The sequence below is a fragment of the Brienomyrus brachyistius genome, chromosome 20 (genome assembly GCF_023856365.1).
Source record: "Brienomyrus brachyistius isolate T26 chromosome 20, BBRACH_0.4, whole genome shotgun sequence".
Classification (NCBI taxonomy): domain Eukaryota; kingdom Metazoa; phylum Chordata; class Actinopteri; order Osteoglossiformes; family Mormyridae; genus Brienomyrus; species Brienomyrus brachyistius.
Window position 1 is genome coordinate 3,230,978 of NC_064552.1, and position 23,467 is coordinate 3,254,444.

The following is a 23,467-nucleotide window of genomic DNA, read 5'->3' on the forward strand; positions in this document are numbered from 1 at the left end:
TGCACGTTAAGTATTGTTTTATTAACAAGAGAACAGGACGTTGATCATAACAAAGGCTGATTAATCTCTGTAGTGAATTTTCTGACTGACAAAAGCATGGTCAGGGTTGAAGAACAGGGCCTGTGATTCCCATGAAAATGACTTTCATGCTGATGTAAAATTGGCCGATAAAATTGCTCCAGTTCCGGCTTCTCTAAAGCGAAACTCACACCATCTTGGCCACTTTCATTATGTTCTTCGGTATCAGAACTCTATTGGCCAGGCACCTACATGTACTTGGGATTTTTCATGCCAGAATTTGTGCATACATTCAATGGAAACACAACATCAGTAAAATTAGCCAGTTAGCTAATTAGCCAATTTGTGTGCAAGAACATGAACATCTGCACAGGAGACTTACGCCGGGGCTCCACCGCTGGGCTGCTGCCTCTCACACATGCTGGGATTCATACCAGCTCTGATCCAAAGTATTCATGAGTGGTTAAGCCTAGTGATGGATGAAGTGACCGTGAATATTTTTTTTACCCCACTAGATGGTGATCTTGCGTTGCTTGTCAATGCCTGTGGGTGGCGAGTGAATATCAGCATATCGGGTAGCGATGGACGAAATGATGCCTCATGAACCATCTGCTGTATTTTCCAGCCACACTCTGGCTTTGCTCTCTGGCCATGCTTTGTGTCCTTTTTTGAACAGATAGCACCATCTAGTGGGGTCAAGAAATATAGCAAGTGGTTCAGGAAGCGTCATTTTGTCTGTTACTAGCTGAGCCCCTGACTGATGCTTGGTCTCTGGTGTCCAGGGTATGTATTTAGGGTGTCAGTTCAGTCTGATATATCCTATAAAAGGGCCTTAGTAACAGTTAGATTACCTAATACTTTAAGTCCTGACCATATTTTGAACTAATTAACAGTGGGTATCAAATGCAACATTTGTGTCACTGCAAATGTTTTATTTCGACCATGTTATTTGACTCCCTTAAATAAGAAAAAGTCTTTTTTCTTCTTCCCTGTGAATCTTAGGCTGGATAGCAGGGCTTCATGCTACAGATCCAAAATATTCACATCCTCCAGTGCAGTAGTATGGCTTATATCGCCTCCTGCTGTTCAGGCTGAGATCAGCAGCCCCATCAGTGCCCTTACAGAGTGCATTCTGTAGAAGACCACTAGTGGCTGGCCCAGGTTGACAAATATAAACCAGGCCTGGAACCCATAGAACTGCTTCCCCAGTCCGTTCTCGAATTGGGGATGAGCGCCGAAGGCTGGGATCACCCACAACTGTGGCGGGAGGTGGAGATATGGAGCAGGGAGAGGGATGGAGAAGGAGAAAGGGTCACCTCATCATGCAGGGCATCCAGATTTCAGTACAAGCCTGTCTAATACATGCACTAGGCGAAACTCAACACCAACTGACAGCACATCTGTACATCAGAGGTGGAAACACAGAAAGAACGATTGTGACAATGACGCCACCTAGTGTCCTGTAAGCAAACATTTCAATAAGCATATAACCATGTTTTTTTCAGATAAGAAAGTGGTTTAAGCCTTAGTTCTACCTAAATACCCTTGAATTTCGATTGGCCCAACCTGACTGTAGCTCATTGGAGGACGAACATTCCTATGGATATTGTCAGGAATGTATATAGGCAATTTGGTATTTATATTTGCATTACTATATTCTACTTATTCCATCATCTCTTGTCCCACAGAGTCACTCACCATGACATTGCCCAAGATGAGGAATGCACAAATCTCTTGAATCACTCTCTTGGTGCGCTTGTTGGTGTTGTTCACCTTCACACCTGCAGGTGGTGCTGTAGGCCCTCTTTTTAACAAAGCGTCTCCTCCAGGTTCATTCACCGCTGGGGTCTCAGCAGCTCCCTTCTTTTTCTGTTTTTGGACCAGACAATCACTGGGCTATAAGTGCATGCTTTCTATCCGCTGAGGAACAATTAAGTCAAAGCAAATGCGACGAGGTTTGCAAATATCTGAGAGTTGCTCCAAAAAGTGAAAGTGAAAGTTGTCTGTTCTGAGGAGTTGTTTCTATGTCGCACTGCAATATACTCGCATGCACAATAATCACCATGGCTTCAGATGACGGGCGGAAACATTTGCAAACATGCAAACTCCACACACACGTAACCCAGGCAGAGACTCGAAGCCACGTCCCAGAGGTGTGAGGCCACAGTGCGGACCACTGCACCCCCGTACCGCCCTGAAGCATAACTCTGATGCCCAAACGTTAGTGAACTATATACATTCGGCGTATCTTTATGTTTAATAAATTCAGTTAGCGGAGCCACATGCTACTGTTTTGGTAAACCATGGAAGTGATAAGCACTGAAGCGAGGGTGAAGAACGGGACAGCTCAGCGGGCACCACGTCTATCAAAGGAGGAGATATCGCAGATCAACAAGGGAAGAAAAGGCGTCGTGGGACAGTGGTACATTATGCAGCTTGAAGTTTGACAAGTTTATGAAACATGCTCTCGTGAATATTTTAGTCATACTGCTAATCTGCTTACCAAAGTAAATCAGTATATAATTCCGGCGTCTGGACAAATATTTACGCCCACCGTTTACAGTCCTGGTGATAATTGTGCACGCACCATATAATCACGATGTGATATTGCGCCTACTTATAATTGTAAAATGGTTGTACGCCATGGCTGAGGTGATGTTCTTCTCGATCAGGCTGCCGAGCGGAAGTTAGATATTTGTGTCCAGATCAGTATGTGACACACACACAGTCACAGTGCTGAGGGCAGCACAGGCTGAGAAAGATAATTTCACTTTGTTTCAGACAGGGGGCGCCGGCGGTGAAGTTTGCCTAGGGCGCCACATGACCTTTGAATGGTACTGCACTACTCACACAACACTGCAGTACCCAAAACCACCACAAGTGTAAATCCCCTGTAATCCAAGTGCTATGAGGAGTATAATCAAAGATACTGGCCTTGAACATGATGGTAGCCAGCCTTCCCTTCGTCCTGGTGCGGCTTAGATTCGGGTGACGGTGGAGCCCCTCAATGATGAAGATGTTCTGCAGGAGCAGCTCCAGCAGGCTGAAGAGGTTGTACGAAAGGTCTAGGCTCCCCAGATGGTCTCTGGACCCAATGGCCATGGCGGCCACCAGGGAGAAGTAGGAGAGCGCTAGCTGGCCCACAGCCGCTGCCACCAGCAGGCGAACGTCCAGGCTTCTGGTGGGGTTGTGGCTGGCTTCGTGCAGCCTACTCTCCACGCGGTAGGTGATCATGCCAGCCAGCGAGAACAGTGACATGGCAGGAATCAAGGCCAGGTGGTAGCCGTAGAAGACGAGGAAGGCGTCTTCGCGGCGAGAGTCACTCACCCACACCTGGTAAAGGATGAAGACGACGGCTCCCATCGCGAGGACTAGGAGGCCGGCCAGTGGGCCCAGCAGGATGCCCTCCTGCCGGATGATGCGCATCACGTCATGGTGTTGGTGGTGCTCGTGTGGGGCTTTGCCCACACGCCGGCCCACGTTCTTCCACATCACGTAGATCATGCAACCCGCCATCAGGTAGAACTCGATGTTGAAGGGGTATAGGATCTCGAAGCCCTTGCGGAACACCAGGCATGGGGTGTGCTCGGTGCACTGACATTTGGGGAATTCGGCGAGGTCTGAAAGCAGACACAGACTGTGCTGTAATGCAGAAAGTTCCAGAAAGAAACCTGACATCAATAGTTTGCAAGTGTAAATCTGAGCATGGTGCCTAGCTTGCGTAATGTTCAACTGAATAAGTGAATTTAGTGTAAAAGTCACAAGCCAAGTAAGTTGTTTCAAATATAGTTAATAATGGATGCTTGCTGTCAACAGGAACTGCTTCAGTAAGCAGGTAACCTTTGTTAAGCCTATATGAAATGTATAGTCCTGTTTTTGTAAACCCTGCTACCAGGCAAAGTCATGACTAAGAAAATATATGTCTATGTATAGCAGTAATATTTCAAAGCGCAGGTGTTTTGCCAAAATCTGCATCTGAGATGATGTCCTGCGATTGCGCAGTGGACATGCAGTAACGCTGATCTGCTGAGCAGCTTCACGTGGCTGTGGTTCTGCCATTAGAGCCCATACCATACTCCAGACCCTCGGTGATGTTCTCAGTCAGGGAGCCATTGGCGATGGCCTGTTTCTGCTTCTCCAGCTCGATCTCCATGTGCACAGTGTCCTCAGTCACCGCATTCAGCCACAGCAGGATGTTAGTAGAGAGCAAGAACATCAGACCGGACCTGCGAGACCCACACGCATGTCACACCGCGAGGAGAGATAAGCAGCTAAATAATTACTGCAGTTTAGAGGGTCATCGCGGACCTGGTGAGAATCTTGTGCTTGTGGATGCAGTCCTTTGAGTGAGCCCACAGGAGATACGTCTGCACAGAGGGAAACATCAGCAGGTCAGTGACAATGCTAATGCTAAACGGCTTGCACACAATTTTTTTTAGTTATAAGTTATATCAGCACAGCTTTCATGTCATGTGATCGACCAAACCACATCATCAGCACTCATACACTTAATAAACATTTAAAAATGCACATCGCCATGCAGCAATGGTGGCAGCTATTAATTTCTGCCCATGTTGTCTGCATATATTATCACATACTGTATAAAGCATTTAGTTATTTTGACTATTTTGTCATGTCTAATGGTGATACAGAAAATCTATTATTACAATGAAATATCCATCCATCCATCCATTGTCCGAACTGCTAATCCTACTGGGTCGCGGGGGGTCCGGAGCCTATCCCGGAAGCAATGGGCACGAGGCAGGGAACAACCCGGGATGGGGGCCAGCCCATCGCAGGGCACACTCACACACCAGTCACTCACACATGCACACCTACGGGCAATTTAGCAAGTCCAATTAGCCTCAGCATGTTTTGGACTGTGGGGGGAAACCGGAGTACCCACGACGACATGGGGAGAACATGCAAAGTCCGCACACATGTGACACCGGCGGAGACTTGAACCCAGGTCCCAGAGGTGTGAGGCAACAGTGATAACCACTGCACCAGCATGCTGCCCTACGAAAATGTTATGCAGTTTGAAAATGAAATATTTTTATGAATTTCCTTTGGCAGAAGTATTTCCTGCATCTTGACCTTATGCACGTGTTGCACATTCCAGAGAGGTTAAGTTCCTGCTGACGGCAGCAGGCAGGTCCCAGCAGGTGGCCGGACGGATCCAGAAGTTGATTCGGGGCTGACATGTTTACTTGGAGCCGAGCAGGCAGGGCTCACGCCATCCTACCTGCAGAGCCAGGAAGGGCGCCTCGGCAAAGGGGACCAGGACCTCGGCCAGCGGCTTGCAGTCCCGCATCATGATGAAGTAACCCATCCTGAAGATGTGCAGGAACAGGCTGAAGGCCGAGAAGATCACCAGGACCACTGGGGGAGGGCGGGGTTAGTCGAGGGCGATGGGCGAGGCACCAGGGGATATACATTTACATTTTTTTTTGTATATGCTTTATATTTTTATTTATCATTTTATATTTTTGTCTTACTGGAGTGCCACATCAATTTTCACTGAACGATGATAAAAATATTCCATTCTATTCTGTCCTAAACGGAAGCCTTTTAATCAGCTTGCACTGCCCAAACACTTCAGTTTTCTCTGAGTCATTTACCAGTGAATTTGTTTTACAGGCGTTTGAGGAAGGTGGAGGTTTGCTGTTGGACTTGAGCTCTGCAGGAGGCTGCAGGGCGTTTGGCTGAGACTTCGCTGTGAGTCAATGAGGTTTAAACAGCCCTGCTTACCTGCGACGGTGATGCCCCCTGCGTGGTGGTCGGTGTGGGGCGTGCGGCCGGGTCGCTTGCGTGACCACAGCAGGTACCAGAGCATCCAGACCACGCTGAGTAGCAGCAGCAGCAGGATGAAGACCTGGCGTCCCTCTTGCAGCTGCCCATTGGCATAGAAGGCATCAGCCGCCATAAGGGCGGCGCCGAGCATAATCACGTTCAGTCCTAGCAAACCAGAGAACAGGCGCCGGCCTCCAGGAACCGACTCCGGCTCTGAATCCACTTCTGGGTCAGGATCAGACCTTGTGACCATCTCCACATCACATTGCACATCTTCACCAGGGCTCATAACCTCATCCATCTTACTGTCTATTTCTCTCCTTGTATCGCTCTCTTCGTCTTTTCACTCACTCCTTCCAGCTTTCCTCACTGCTCTCTCTCCTTCTTCTCCCTTCTTCGCTTTGATCTCCTTCTCTCTCGCAGCCCCCTGTGTGGCTGTCCTCTTCTACCTCTGCCCCCTCGGGAACTGGGCACGCGAGCTCTGACACTTGAGCTTGGCAATGCGGGGGCGGAGCCAGACTGCTCGCTCAAATCCCCTCCCCAGGTCTCAGCCCCACTTGGACCTGTCCCACCGTGGGTGTGGCACTGTGACCTCGTCTAGCTCAAGCCCGAACACGTACAGGCTCTCCCACATCAGTTTGCATGTGAGTATAAATCAGTCTACCTTAACAATTACTTACCTGTCCTTAATGATGAGGCTGTGAATTGACAGGCATGTTAATACTCCGTTCACTACTGGAGTACTGGACTACTTTTCTGACTGTCGATTAGTGGTTTGTTTACAGTTAATTACATAATGTCCATCTACTTAGCTCCAGATCTTGGATTTAGAAGAATATGCAGACCAAGGGCGTAGATTTGCTTATGGGCAAGAGGGACACGTCTGTACCAATATCGTGGGAGTGACATGTGCGTTAAGAGGGAGGGGGGTCCGGACTCGTTTCATCCCTGCCAGTGCTGAAATTAAATCTACATCATGCGAGAGGTTTCCTCTCCGCATCCTCAGAAGCTGATGTCTGTCACAGGAACAGAAGAGTCTCAATCCATGAAAAACTGGCTGTTGAATCTCATGAACACAAGTGGAAGCATCTAAAGGAGGAGCATGAAATGAAGATGGAGAGCGAGATGCGGTGGGTCTCATTATACCAGCAACAAATAAAAAATATTTATTACATCGTATTGAATGACTTTCTTTAATATTCCAGACAAAAATGCACTTTTTAGAATACATTAATTTGACCATGACATGTGGAAATGTATATTCCAGCTGAATAATGAATTGGTAAATAATGTCAAAAATAGCTATTTAAAGTGGCACAATGCAAAAGCATCTCTGTATGCAAGTCCGTCTCTGTGGTTTGTTGGAATTGAAGGTACATCTGGATCGTCATCTTCTAGTGTTGGAGGGACTGGGCATCCATGCTGTTCCAGGTAGTTACGAAGAACAGCTGTTGTAATCATGACAATGCAGCATCTTCTCGGCGTGAATCGAAGTGTTTTCCGAAGGCACTGAAAACGACTCTTCCGAACCCCAAACATGCTCTCCGCTAGACCCCTAGTGCTCATATGAACTTGGTTGTAGCACCTTTACTCAGCTGTAATTGGGTGCAAGTATGGTGTAAACAAAGAATTCCTGTGAGCATACTCACTGTCACCGAGCAATAATCCATTATGATCTCCCCTTTCAGACTGAGCATACAGTGATGAGTTAAATAAAATCCAGGAATCATGAGTGGCACCTTTCTGACAATGTTTGAACGCTGTAACTGGGGAGTGCATACACCCCGGACATTAATGGAAAACCAGTTCTTGTAATTCCTGTATTCCTCAGCATCTGGGCCAGAGGGAAGTTTTATGGGAATATGGGTTCCATCAACGCAACCTATGACTCCTGGAAAGCTCCCATATTCATAGAATTGTACCTTGTAATTCACTTGGATTGCAAATCTTCTCAATACACAAATGGCCTTGCATACCCTGTGAACGACTTTACACACTGCTGGTTCACGGAGCTCCCATAAATCCCCAGCTTCTCTGTGGAAGGTGCCACGTACCAAAAAAGGAGCATCTGCAGACTTACTGGAACAGGCCGTCCTCTTTGGGTAACAGATGAAAGACTGGATTCCAATGCATTCGAAAACGATCTCGGAAGCTGACTTCATCAAAGTATTGCAGAGGGTCACTTGTGTCAACATGAATTTGTCTAGCAGGTGATATTCGGTGATCATCACTGACATACTCTAAGTAATCCATGTGTCTTCTTCAGCAAACAACAATCAATCTGAAGTCAAACCTGCCTGCTGTGAGATTTTATTTAAACTTCAATTTGTTCCTGGACTAGGTCTAATGTTCCTTCAGGAAACAAGCTGAGTTTAGTCAGGATTAGTCTTAGTCTAGTACTGTTTTATATCTTGAGTGAGAAAGCAGATTTCTGTTAGTTTTAATTAAAAGGTTGTTTAAATCTAGGACAAGCTTTAACCTCTGTCTGGGAAACAGCCCCAAAATTGGAAAATGAGAAATGCAGAAATTCCTTACAGGTATTGAAGACCTTTGGCTCTAATCCTGTAGCACAGACAAGACATGCATAGGAGATGTTAGAGCACACACACCCACACACACACACACACACACACACCAGCCATTCCTCATATGCCATCAAAACTTTCTCCATCTTCCGTTTCTCATTCAGCTTCAGCAGCTGAAGTTCAAAGAGCAGAGGAGGAGGAACACAGCAGATGAAGAGCCGCACAAACAAAAACACAGATTACCTGGCTGTAAATTTTGTGCGGTAAGAGGGAAAATATTCCTCAGTAGGGGTGGGGAATATATCTAAAATTATTATCACTGTATTTTTCACATATTGGACGGTGACGGTATTATATCACGGTATTACCCTTAAAAAACTGGGAGGAGTAGCATGTCCTGTCCCTTTATGTAAATAGAATATTTTGATTGTGTATTAATGTAATAAGTACATGTATCATTTTCAACTGGGACAAAACTAAAATGGCCAGTTCTGCCGTGCCGAAGGAAGATCACTTTTGTGGTCTTTTTTTGTGAGCCAAACTGTATAAAACACACAAATGAAAGCTTCAGGGCACACAGCTATTAAAACGTAAATTCTCCGGCATGTTAATGACGGTCCCGTGCAAGTTTATACACAATATCCTGGACATTTGTTTTTTAGAGTGAGTGTGTGTGAGAGAGAGCAAAGACCCTCAAGCTGATGTAGTATTTGGGGAAAAAGAGAGGGGGCGTCACGAAGCCGCTGTCTATATGCGGGAGACCCCCGCAACTTCCGGGGGGGCTGGACAGTGAAATATAGGTAGATCAGTTCCAAATAACAGAGGTGTCCCCGTTTTTAGGAATGAGGGTCTCCTCTCCTGTCGACGCCTCGGCTCATGTCTCTTCTTATTCATTTTTCTCAGCCTTTCTTAACTTCATTGGCCTTTACCGAGTTTAAGCGGCTACTGTTTGCACAGCGTCAGCACGCGTTAATCGGACAGTTGTGCCTTTTACCACGCATCTTGCACAAAGGCAGCAGCGCAAATATATGCTGATTTACCGAATATGTTTTACTTTTTAATTTGCTACTATATATATGTAACAGGGTTGTTTTTTGTTTAATGTGCATTATTACACAAAATCTGTTTATTTTGAATTTGTTAATTTGGTATCATGATGGCGTCAGAATGTGTAATAGAAAATTAACACAACGCATATAAACCAGTTACATATACTATATGAGGACAAGTATTCAGATTACAACTGAAGTTTTAAAGAAAAGAAAATGCTTATTTTTGTTTATGTAAATAGCTTGTTGTATAATTAGGATGCTGACTTCTGGTGAGAGTAAGGGTATAGTGGAATGCATGTCGTGGCCCACCCTATATTTCACAGATATTTTCAAAACACATACAATGTTAAAATAGATTTAAAGTTTTCAAACACTTTTCTGTATTACAAGGCCTATTTGCAAAATAGTTTCATAAATGCAATAAAAACAAAAATCTGTGATTCATTAATTCACGTGAACCTTTCTTTAACTGGCAAAAGTACAAAGAAAAGATTTACAACAGTTTCACTGACTAACTTAATTATATTTTGTAAAAAACATGCAAAGTTAGAATTTTATGGCTGCGACACACTCTACAAAAGTTGGGACAGAGTTAAAACAAGACTGAAAAGTGTTCAGAATATTCCGGAAACACCAGTTTGGAAGACTCCACATTAAGCAGGCTGATTGGTAGCAGGTGAGGTATCATGATCGGATTTAAAAGTATAGTGTCTATTAAATCCCCAGTCTTTGCAAGCAAGGATGGGTCGTGGCTTTTGTGCCAAAATTCGTGAGAGAATTGTTAGTTAGTTCAAAAGGAACATTCCTCGATGCTATATTGCACAGAATTTAGGTCTTGCAACATCTACAGTTCACAATATTGTGAAAAGATACGGAGAATACGGAGACATCTCAGTGTGTAAAGATCAAGGTACATTACTCTCTGAAACTGCCGGGACTGTCTCGGGTGGCAACGCAGCAAGGGGAAGGGAGCCCCCCGACCCACCCAGGAATAAGTACAACATGGCTACTTCCTGTTGATCACCCATACAAAAATAGTGATAATTGGATCTCTTTGTATTTGGCGGTCACGGAGGGCAGAATTGATTTCAGATGAGTGGGAGGACGATGTGTAAGGCTGTATGGGGGCTCGTTACCTTTCCCCAGCCGACCAGGCATTCTTCCTGTTTGACCATTTAGAAGGAGAAGCAAGGGAGGAGATCAAACATCAGTCCATTGATGAAAGGAAGGATCCAGAGAGAATTTTAGCTATTCTGCGTGAGTTGTATGGGTGTGCTCAGTCACATGTGTCTTTACAGGAAGCACACCCATACAACTCACGCAGAATAGCTAAAATTCTCTCTGGATCCTTCCTTTAAAGTCGACACAAGTGACTGAACACACCCATACATCTCACGCAGAATAGCCAAAATTCTCTCTGAATCCTTCCTTTAAAGACACAAGTGACTGAGCACACCCATACAACTCACGCAGAATAGCTAAAATTCTCTCTGGATCCTTCCTTTCATCAAAATAATATGTTTACGGAAGGCGGACCAATATACAACTGAGCATAAGCTTGTTGGCGGGCTGGTCGCTCGAAAGACGACAAAACACGGAAAAGAACCACAAAACATCCCCCCCAAAAAACCGAACAATTAACATTAAAAGACTGAGGAAAAAAACAGTCAAAAACAATTCAGTAATTTCTAAAATGTGATTTTTGTTATTATTCTGTAAATTATGTTAATATGCCAAAAATTTTATGTACATTTCGTGATGCCACGCGTTGTATGGCGATGAACTTCTGTGTTTGTGCTGTAAACAAACAATACGCAGTTGCCACTATGTGTGAATGGAGAAATTTCAAGATTGAAACCGTTTATTGTCATATGTACAGTAGAAAAGTGCATTTCTCTGTGCAATGAAATTCTTACTTTGCTGTCCACACAAAAATGCCACTTAAATAACACTTAAATAGGAGTTACATAATAATTTATGTTATTAATGAAGTACTGTAATTTTATGTATAGATATGTGTGTCCGCAGCCTGAAACACGGTTCGCGAACAGATGTTGTGCCGAATTCTGCACCCCTGCCATGAAATGCACCCCCTGTCCGGGAGCGCGCACCGCTCTTTACTTCGATTCGAAGGGGGAAAAGACTAAGTTCCGTCAATCTAAATGTGCAATAGAAATATTACACTGCGTTTGCACATTTAGAAGACGTTTATCACTGTTTTACTTCAAGAAAGCTGCATTTAACCCATATAAAACTGATAAACTGTGACATGTAGACGATGAGCCCCGAACGAGAATGTAAGTTATTTGTATCGTCATTAGTTTACTAGTTTATGAACAAGGAAGTCCTTGACTTTAATAACCAAAGAAAATTACACAATATCATTCCTTATACATATTTAGTAATGTATTTTTCTCCACAATGAAGAGAATGTTCTGGTACAGTGATCTGAAATACCCAAACAAAAAACGATGTTTGTCGTCATCACGGCTTACCTGGCAGGAAACACATTTCCATTCTCTCCTTTGATTTTATCACGAAATGCTGTTAGCAAACAACACATGTAACGGAATACATGATAATTACTGAATTTCATAAATGCCACATCACGTGCAGCACCCTGCGAGGGGGGGGGGGGTGCATCTTACGGCAGCTTACTTGTTTCATATTTAAGAAACTGGCTCAGTAAGTGTGTTGTTGGTACCTTACAAAGTTTGCACTGTTTATTGATGTTGTTCTATTGTGCGGATTTATAAAAAGCATATCAGGAGAAGATCAAGTGACAGGAACATGCGGGGGTTGGAGAGGGGTGCGTCCTTATGCATTATGGGATATGCACCATTTTAAAATCTAGCTGCACTGAAACTGAATCTGTGAATCTTGCTCGGATAACAACTTTAGGTCCACTGTGTGTATTATCAAAAAAATATACGATCATCTACGACAAATTCTGCCTCTGTTAGTGCTACGCAAATGAAACTTACTCAGACAGCACACTTTGCTACACGGAGTGTACTGTCCAAAGCATTTTGTGATATAGTCACAAAATGTTCTCCACGCATGCCAATTCATCCCACCAAAAATGTAGATATTATTTTACAAGCAAAATGTTTGTAGAGGATTATTGCACTGACGCCGCGTCATCGAGTGAGTGCACGAGCAGTGTGACTATGGGGGTGCACCACCAGCTAGTCTGTCTGCCATTTGTAAGGGTATTGACCTGCCTAGTCGTGACTGATTTCTTAGATTTTTCTGTGGAGTCCTTTATTATTTTTGTTTTGGTGGTCTGTGTAACTTTAGTATATTTAAGATTAATCTGGATGTTTACAAAATTGTAATAAATATAAACTTTTAAAAAGTTTTTAGATCTTTTGTGTTATTATCTTTCATCAATTTTCCATTTCGTGCCCTCTGACTCATGTGTAATAAAACGTGTGTCTAAGGGAATCCATGTCTGTGTATATAGTGTATTGGACTTGTGTGGGTGACCAACTGGAAGTAGTTCGGTCTGTCGTACTCATCCAACGGTATTTTCAAGAAGAAGCTAGTCAGCTTAATCTGGAACTGTCCCCCTAAACTATCAGTCTACTGGCTGCTTCGGATACGAATTCATTTTCATACAAAGGTTCTGCTGGTCCGTGTTCGACGTCAGTGTTTGACACACCTCGCACTACCACTCACCATGCATCATTCTCGGATGTATTCTGATATTCCCTGCGTTTGAGCATTATATGTGGAATAAGCATTTGTTTTAAACTTGCAGGTAGTAAATGGACATTTCGTTCTATCTTTAAATGCCCCCCTGAGATGAATGAACACACCCCCCTGAACAAACGGCTGCTTAAAATCACACACAAGGCAATGAAATTCAACACTGATTCAAGACTGCAGCCTCTCCCCACCACTCTCTTCTCATCACATAATCTTGATAAATGGATGAATGTGGACAAGCAATTGTCATACAAAGTAAAAGTGAAACTGTGGAATACTGGCCATGGTGGAGTCTGTAATATCTCAATAACCGTACTTTTAAGGCAGTAGAAAAGCCACAAAAATTATATTTCTACGTATTTAATATTTCCAGTGTTGAGAATGTACATGAATGTGCCAATTCATCCCACCATAAATGTAGCTATTATTTTACAGTCAACTGGGTTAATGCTCTTGGAACTAACATTCACTTTTTAAAACTGTCTGAAATCGTTTAAAACTTCAAATGCGCATAATTAACGTTAGCGTTTGGTTTTTAAAAAGCAATGGGTATTTGCTCCAAGCGCATTAACCCAGCTGCTTGTAAAACCACACTAACCAACTACAGCAATAATATTCCCCGAAGGAAAAAAACTCTAATTAGCAGCAGTGATTTCAGTCAGAATGGCTCGAAAGAAACTCAGGACAACATTGACATTACTAGTCTAGATGAGATCAAATTTAACAGTAACTTTAAAATTAACGTCAGTGTTAGATACATTCTCGTCCGAATCGCCTCTTAGCACGTTCATGCAGGGGAATCAAGCGCTAACTTAGTCCTTGAGGCCAATGTGAACGGTATGTTAACTTATTTGTACAAGTTTATTTATTTCATGCCATACACGCGTTACTGCAATGTAAATGTTTTGATCTAGTGCGTTAGTAACCTTTTTCTCTGATGACTAGAGTGATATTTTTTTCAGCTACAACTACTAGCCAGTTAGCTCGCGCTATCTTGCCGTAAAATAGACACATTTCTACTTTTACAGAGCATTTCATGGAGTTATCTCGTGAGTGTCTTAGTTTCTAGCATATAGTTTTCAATTCTCCTTATGGCAAGGCAAGTTTTTTTTATCATACACAGGGGTTATTTAATGTTCTTTATAAAAACAAGATAAAAAAATGTTAAACCAAGACAAAAAAGCAAAATAGAAATGAAAAGAACTTTTAAATATTGCTTAGAAAATCTAAAAAATCTGATTAAAAGTGCAGTAAATGTGCAGCTAAAAATCAGACACAGATGAAGGTTTTATATTATATCACAACCCCTCCAACCTTGTGTTCCTCACTCAACCTTAAAATATCAGAAGCATATTTAAATTCATGTTTAAAGTGATGTAAAAATGTTTATTAAGCTTACTGTTAAGACAAATATGTATTGTTTCTTTGTGCTTTTACAGAAGCGCCCCTCCATAAGCCGGGAGGACTTCGTGACACAGCAGCGCACAGCCTGGTGCACTTTTTACCACTGCCCGCTATGCCCTGCCCTGCAGCCTGAGGTTGGGAAGAATGCAGCAGCATTTAGATGGGCATTTTAAAAACGCAATAATTTTTGAAGGTAATGCGAGTGTCCGGCCCAGATCGTCAGCTCCTTCCGTGTGCCACGCCCCCCTCGTTAACCTCGTGTGGAATCCCAGTGTGATCAGCTGTTTCTTGTTGCTATCATTAGTTCGATTTATTAAAGTCTGCGTTAGGGATGATTAAACGCTAGTCTTGTTTGATGCATCGGTTTCCTAATAAATTCCTCGCTCCCTGCTTTCCCGGTCCGCTGCATCTAGTGCATGAAAGAAGGTGGAGTATTACAATATTACTAGGGTGACTGGATATTTTATGTGCGAGAAGGCGCTGAACTCTTACATGTTAAAGCCCAAGAAAAACAGGTTTAGTTTTTAAGGCATCGTACAGACATGAAAAAAATTGCACGAAGACAAGCCAATCAGAATGCCCCCTAAGTCTCACACTGACTCTTGCGCACAAAAAAAAACCCCAAATTTTTGGGATGCTCTGTGTCGAGAAGCTGTATGCAGTAGACGTCTGGAACTACAAGAAATGTGGGATGTTTGAAAATAATCCAAGGTGGTCTTCTTCAGTTTTCCAGGGAGGGTAAGAGTATGTTATGTTTTGCAGGCACTGGGTGAATGTGAGGACGCGTCAATACTAAGGTATCTGTCACTGCGTACTTAAAAACGGCCAGTCAGTGGTGCATTGACAACCAGCAACAATTCATTGGTCTGGTCCAGCTGCCACAGATACTGAGTATGACAGAGGCAGATGTTAGGAAGGCTCTGCAGGAGAACCAAGAAATGAACGCTGAGGAAGATTTTAGTGTGGATCAAGATGTTTTGGCTTTAGCCGTGTGCAAGACGTGCACAGATTTTTGGAAGAAATGGTTGACTGCAGGAAGTTCACCATGTACTGTTGCCTCCTTAACTAAATTAGATGTGTTTATTGGTTTTAGGTTTTTTTGGCTGTTATTTCTTATCTGAAAAAAAAACCATTTGATTCCTGATGTGTGCAGTGTGTTTTTTTTTTCCATATAGCTTTAAAGCACAGTTTATATATGCCATATGGTACGAAAGTGTATTACGTATTACAGTTCTGATATACAAGATTAATTGTTACGATCCAGTCTAGGGTTGGAGTGTATCACAAAGGGAAAAACAGGACAACTAGGGGCGGAGGAAAGGGAACACGGGACACAAAGGGATCTTTTTTATATAGCTTTTTATACGCAGATACTTCACAACAATAGGTGCAACAGACCAAAAACGGCAGTCACTCCGGACGCACCACAGCACAGACACAGAGCTAAAGAATGGTCAACAAACAGGCGGGAGATCAAGAGCAAAGAAAACAATCAGAGCTGAGGCGAAAAGAATAGTCACACAAGTAATCAAATCAATAAACAATACGATAATAAATCGAACCAATGAGCAAAGCTCTCCAAGTACACCAGCCGTAGCCTTTTCTTTCCAGGAATCGGAAGTGACGAGCGGTGCATCGGACGAGTCGTGGGAGGGGTCTGGATGAGGAGGCGGAGCAAGGGTCACATGGTGGACATGCTGATGACGACAAGGCCTGTGGGCCGAGCTGAAGATGCAGCCGGCGAATGGCGACGAGGGCGGGAGGCCCGGAGAACCTGTTGGACATTCCCTTGAAACTTACAGCACGTAACATAATAGTTTGTTGTACATTTTTTATTCCATTTTACTCTTTATTCACACACACACACACACATACATAAATATGGTATGCATGTATGTAACAGTGGTTATATAGAATAAGGGGACAGCGAGTTATGATGGTTGCACAATTAATTTTTCCAGCGGAAAAAATTAAGTAGCAGGGTCTGAACATCAGTGCTCTCCTTACGCTACCACGGCCACGATGCTAATGATTACAAGAAAATCAAGCTAAATGCGCGCCTGTTAAACTTGATGTGGTATTTATAATCTAATATTTTAATAAACCAACAAAGGCCAGCCAAACAACATAAATATGCGCATGTTAACATGATTAAGAATATTTCATATCGTTCATAATTGGCAAGATTCGAAAACGTACATTTTTTACACTTTATTAGGACTAATTTAGCAACCAGCAAAACGATTCCCCAGTTGAACTTCCCGTTGTGGCTGAGAGTGCAAGCTCTGCAGCCAGACCCTTCTCTACAAATCAACCACCGAACTTAAGCGTTGTGTCGAGTCACAACGTCTCCTTCCATTGTTTAGTGTTGCGCTCGAACTGGTCTAAACCGTTAGGGCTCATTCCCACTGTGCACATTGATCGCGCTTTTCACCAGCGCGCACATTCTGCGATTCTCACATCGTGAATTGCATTGAAAACTATGTGTGTTTCCGCTGGTGTGCTACGTCGCCGTGTATTTTGAAAACGCACTGCTGCAGGCATTTGTGTGTTTGTATACGTTTTTTACTCCATCGTTTTTCTACAAATACTAGGGACAATTATGCGCATTCATAGAAATAGCTAATACAACATTAAAACGTATGTTTCACGCAAATGAAGGTGAAAATAAAGAGCGAAAACTATCTGTTGTGTGGAAGCACTTAACATTAAAAGTGAATGGAAATGCAGTCGTCTGTCGGTATTGTAAAGCAGAACTTAAATATCACCACTACCGGACTGCAATGCAAATATCTTAAAGAAGACTTTCGGGTTTTGTGACTCCCCCAAAAATGCGAGGTTATCCATAGATGTGCGCCATTTAACCTCTCGCAGTAGCTTACCCTGTCTTTGTCATCACTTTGACTTTAACGCTATATATTAACCATACAATATTGTTTTTTTATGAACAGATATATTGCGTGTTTTGTGTTATATGTTTATACTGCTGGTGGATGTGGTTCTAATTAAAGAAGACACTCCAAACCAGATTAACGTGACCTGTTACCGTTCTGCAGGCTTATTCAGTACCTGACATATGAAGGTAGAGTGCGCCATCTACTGGTAGGGAGAACTCACATACAAGGATCAGAACACCACATACATTATATTGCCAAAAGTACTGGGACACCGCTCCAAATCATTGAATTCGGGTGTTCCAATTGCTTCCATAGCCGCTGGTGTATAAAATCTAGCACCTAGGTATGCAGACTGCTTTTACAAACATTTGCGAAAGAATGGGTCGCTCTCAGGAGCTCAGTGAATTCAAGCGTGGAACTGTGATAGGATACTACCTGTGCAATAAGTCCATTTGTGAAATGTCCTTGTTACTAAATATTCCACAGTCAACTGTTAATGGTATTATAACAAAGTGGAAGCAATTGGGAACAGCAGCAACTCAGCCGTGAAGTGGTAGGTCATGTAAAATCACAGAGGGGAGACAATGCATGCTGAGGCGCACAGTGTGCAGAAGCTGCCAACTGTCTGCAGAGTCAGTAGCTGCAGACCTCCAAACTTCATGTGGCCTTCAGATTAGCTCAAGAACATTGCGTAGAGAACTTCATGGAATGAGTTTCCATGGCCGAGCAGCTGCATCCAAGCCTTACAACACCAAGTGCAATGCAAAGCGTCGACTGCAGTGGTTTTAAGCACGCTGTCACTGGACTCTAGAGCAGTGGAGACGTGTTCTCTGGAGTGACGAATCACGCTTCTCTGTCTGGCATTCCGATGGACGAGTCTGGGTTTGGCAGATGCCAGGAGACCAGTACTTGCCTGACTGCATTGTGCCAAGTGTAAAGTTTGGTAGAGGGGGGTTATGGTGTGGGGTTGCTTTTCAGGGGTTGGGCTTGGTTGGGCAGTGAAAGGAACTCTTAATGCTGCAGCATTCAAAGCCATTTTGGACAATTTCATGTTCCCAACATTGTGAGAACAGTTTGGTGACGGCCCCTTCCTGTCCCAACATGAGTGCGCACCAGTGCACAAAGCAAGGTCCATAAGGACATGGACGAGTGAGTCTGGTGTGGATGAACTTGACTGACCTGCACAGAACCCTGACCTCAACCCAGTAGAACACCTTTGGGATGAATTAGAGACTGTGAGCCAGGCCTTCTCGTCCAACATCAGTGCCTGAGCTCACAAATGCTCTCCTGGAAGAATGGTCAAACATTCCCATAAACACACAAAAAAAAACATTTTATGATATGATAACGTAAGAGGTAGATCCAGAGAGGGTGCATTTTACAGCACGCTACCTGCCAGGAAATGCACCCTCTTTAAATTCTGGCTCTCTTGGTGCTACATGAATGAAACTTGCTCAGATAGTACCTTTTCTTACACAGAGTACTGTTGAAAGCATAGCCCCATCATTTATTTGATATTTATCAAAATATCAGTCAGGTCATGCATACGGAAACAAAGCAAACAAAGCTCACGGTTCTACGCCTGGCAAAAAGTCTTCACACCCACGTACAGTGTTTTGAAAATATGTGTGAAATATAGGGTGGGCCACGACATGCATTCCACTATACCCTTACTCCCACCAGAAGTCAGCATCCTAATTATACAACAAGCTATTTACATAAACAAAAATAAGCATTTACTTTTCTTTAAAGCTTCAGTTGTAATCTGAATACTTGTCCTCATATAGTATATGTAACTGGTTTATATGCGTTGTGTTAATTTTCTATTACACATTCTGACGCCATCATGATACCAAATTAACAAATTCAAAATCAACAGTAAAGTAAAACATATTCGGTAAATCAGCATATATTTGCGCTGCTGCCTTTGTGCAAGATGCGTGGTAAAAGGCACAACTGTCCGATTAACGCGTGCTGACGCTATGCAAACAATAGTCGCTTAAACTCGGTAAAGGCCAATGAAGTTAAGAAAGGCTGAGAAAAATGAATAAGAAGAGACATGAGCCGAGGCGTCGGCAGGAGAGGAGACCCTCATTCCTAAAAACGGGGACACCTCTGTTATTTGGAACTGGTCTACCTATATTTCACTGTCCAGCCCCCCGGAAGTTGAGGGGGTCTCCTGCATGTAGACAGCGGCTTCGTGACGCCCCCTCTCTTTTTCCCCAAATACTTCATCAGCTTGAGGGTCTTTGCTCTCTCTCACACACGCGCGCGCGCTCTCACTCTAAAAAACTAATGTCCAGGATATTGTGTATAAACTTGCACGGGACCGTCATTAACATGCCGGAGAATTTACGTTTTAATAGCTGTGTGCCCTGAAGCTTTCATTTGTGTGTTTTATACAGTTTGGTTCATAAAAAAGACCACAAAAGTGTTCTTCCTTCGGCACGGCAGAACTGGCCATTTTAGTTTTGTCGTAGCGCATAAAAGGATCATCTGGCTTTTTGGCAAAATACATGCTGTTCACACTCTCTTCTGGCTCCCAGTTGAAAATGATACATGTACTTAATACACAATCAAAATATTTTATTTACATAAAGGGAAAGGACATGCTACTCCTCCCAATTTGTGTGTGTCTGTGTGCTCTAACATCTGCTATACATGTCTTGTCTGTGCTATAGTATTAGAATGACAACAATGCAGCCAAAGGTCTTCAACACCTGCATGTTTTTTCGGCATAGCTCATTTTCCATATTATGTGCAAGTGATGACTTGGACTAGAACGCTCTTGTGGTTACATGGAAGAAAAATTGAGAGTAATGTTGTGACGAGCAGGTAACGGTGGACGAGCAGGCAGGACGCAGGGAAGGATGAGGCAGGCAGGCTTGAACGCGGGTTTATTTGGGGAGACGGGGCCGACAACGACGCACATCACATCACATCACATCACATCACATCACATCAATGACGGACAACCAACAGAGGAAGACGTGGACTGATATACGTGAGACGAGCTGAAATAACATGGAACAGCCTGGCACAATCGAGAAAGCGCACTTGGATGATGAGGGGGCGTGGCACACACGAGGATCGGACGGGCTGGGCGTGACAGGTAATTATGAGCTTAAATAGTTTTGTGTTCTTAGCTTTTTGTAATACGTTGTGAAACAGTATATTGCAATCCTGAAACATTAACACATAATGTAACAAGTTAATCCCTAGCAAATGGCCAAGCTTGCAGTTACCTCGTTGTTCTTTTTATTAGCTTAATGATTTGTTCAATTAGTTTCACACGTGTATAATATCTAGTTCCTTTCCAGGACGAGATGGAGGCAAATCGTGAGGGGACAGGTGCTTCTTGTGGCTTTGATCAGTGCAGAGGATTTGACTCGGGCGAATTCCCTTCGACACACGTCGTGTGTGAGTCGCCCTTGAGGATCAGGTTAGAATGTCCCGCAGATTTCGGAGTGATGCACCGCTGATTTTGTTGGGCCAGATTTGAGCTGCCCTGAAAAGCTAAGTGGCTCCTTTGAGTTTGTTCAGATCATCCTATTTAATCTTGATGATGGGAGAAAACAGCTCAGTCCTAAGTTACAGGCATTGAGATATGAACTGGAGTGAAGCCGTCAACAAAATTTGTGTTTGACAACATTTGAAAGAGTCATTGTCCGAAAATAATGTTGTCTGTTGAATGTCTTGTAGGAATTTTACACGATATGCATAATCTTAGAATTTAGTGATTAATTTTCATTGTTGACGCACCATAGCAACGAAATGTGTCCTCTGCATTTAACCCATATGTGACATCGTGACATAGCAGGGGGCGGCTAATTCAGCGCCCGGGGAGCAGCGCTTGGGGGCGGTACCTTGCTCAGGATACCTCAGTGGTGCCTTGCAGGTCGGGGATTCAAACCTGCGATCTTTCAATTACAAGTGCGCTTCCCTAATCATTAAGACAGCACTGCCCACATAAAGACAAACGTATGATCATGCATTGTTTTGTTGTGGTTTGTTTGTTTGAACTCGCACTAGGCAACTCACGCAACAGGAATTCCAAGAAGTATATGTTGAACTTGATGTTAAGACATTATTTTTTTTCACTGTTTTGCTGTTGTCTTCACACTTTGAATATTATCACATTGAGATATAATAGTTAACTTAGCATTTGCAAGTTGTGATATTTGGTTGTGGAGGTAATTTGATGGAACATCTCCCTGTCGCATGCTGATTTGGACGATTTGAACTACAAAGTAGCAGGTGATGTCATGATTTCGAATCAGCGCCCAAGACATGGGGGAACTGAAGTTCCCGTAACACTGGGTTGTGGTCGACCAATCAGCAAGCTGTCGCTGTAAGCCTCACCTCAGCAGTAGCTTTGAGGAACTAAAATCCATCTGAGTTCCCGTGGTGGAAACACGACAGAAGTTCCTCCTTGGTAATAAAATTTTCTATGGTGGGAAAGTGTCATGTCCTTCACACACACAAGCACGCACATGTAGGGCATACCTATCCGTATGGGGCCCGCTCATTCACTTCTATGGAAAAAATGCTAACGCTAACTATGACAACCGTAACCCCCGACCTGCCCTAACCATAACCATAAGTAACCTAGCAAAATACAAAAGGTTTTACATTTTTAGTTTTTTCATAGCAGTCACTGATTTTTATAAAATACAGTTTTCCCTTATGGGGACCAGGGAAAAAAAATATTTATCACGTTATGGGGACATTGTGTCCCCATAAGGATAGGTATACCCGCTCACACACATACACACCTTGCTCTCTCTGGGTGTTTAACCTGATGTACAATGATGGTTTAAAAAAATAAATGGGGGGGGGCATATTTGCAAGTCGGACTGGTGTGCCTAGTTTTACAATTTACTTTCATGCTCTCCAAAAATAGTTGCAGTCTGGCACCTTATGAAGTAAGCTAATCAGTGTCTAGACATCGTGTGAATATTCTGCATGGTATTATACCTGGAAAGTATCTGAAATAAGAATGGAGAACATTTTTGTGGGGATTGCTGGGGAAATAAACATGCTTGTTTCTGCAGCCGGAATGCTTTTGTGAGAGCTGGGCGGGGGAGAGGGCCATAGATTTTCATTCAGATACAGCAGTTTTTGCATAGTGTTTGTTGTGTTTGAAACCAGTTTTCCTGCCTCAGGGAACATGCTTTCACAGGTACAGCGGAGACTGGAGTGCAGAGGTGGGACAATCACACACACACACACACACACGTTTAAGGGTGTGAGAATCCTGTGTTTTGGGATTTTTGTCCTTGCCAGACGCCTCTGGACAAATGCATCAGTGGCTTCTTGCTCAGTCAAGTTCCTCAATACCCTGCTGTCCCGCAGGGACTAACACGGCCCCACGACTCAACCCCCCCACCTCCAAAAAGCTCACATGTAATACTTCCGATTCACATGACTTCAGATTTCATTTTATGCTGTGATTTTCGTAAGTCTCGTGCAGCTGGGACACTTTGCTGGGACACGTGCGCTTTGGTTAGCTGGCTACCTGGCTAACAGTCGAAAGGTGTTCTGAGGAAGCAGACTGTGTTTGATGTGATTCTTAAAACATCTGAGCTGGTTTATGAATCGTGTGGATTCATTCAAGACTAATTTTTCATCAGTTGGACAAAGAGAGTTTTGGCTGAGAAGGAATCGCCAGTTTGTAGAGTAGTGTTTGTGATCTGAGGAAATCCACCCTTCCTGCATTATGTTTAGCTCCCCCCCCCCCCCCCCCCCCCCAAATATAAAGACATTAAACGTCAGAGTTTCACCTCTGTGGGTCACATTTCACAAACCTGTGTTACCACTTCAAGGGACACTTTCAGGTGGAGAACCCTAACCCCCCCCGCCCCCTTTTGGAATTTCCTCTGTCTCTGTCAAGGCAGTAGGTTTAGTTTCAGCACTGGCAGGGATGAAACGAGTCCGGACCCCCCTCCCTCTAAACGCACATGTCACTCCCACGATGTTGGTACGGACGTGTCCCTCTTGCCCATAAGCAAATCTACGCCCTTGGTCTGCATATTCTTCTAAATCCAAGATCTGGAGCTAAGTAGAT

At 43.5% G+C, this 23,467-nt stretch overlaps 1 protein-coding gene across 1 annotated transcript; it reads right to left on the bottom strand.

Moving 5' to 3' along the window:
- Positions 1–320: 320 nt before the first annotated feature.
- Positions 321–6,298, bottom strand: LOC125716048 (proton channel OTOP3-like). Its single transcript, XM_048988283.1, has 7 exons — positions 5,770–6,298; positions 5,264–5,400; positions 4,327–4,385; positions 4,090–4,244; positions 2,953–3,638; positions 1,717–1,887; positions 321–1,275 (listed from the first exon to the last, which is right to left on the bottom strand). The coding sequence occupies exons 1-7, from the start codon at positions 6,110–6,112 to the stop codon at positions 1,105–1,107; spliced, it is 1,722 nt and encodes a 573-aa protein (XP_048844240.1). The 5' UTR covers positions 6,113–6,298; the 3' UTR covers positions 321–1,104.
- Positions 6,299–23,467: the final 17,169 nt, after the last annotated feature.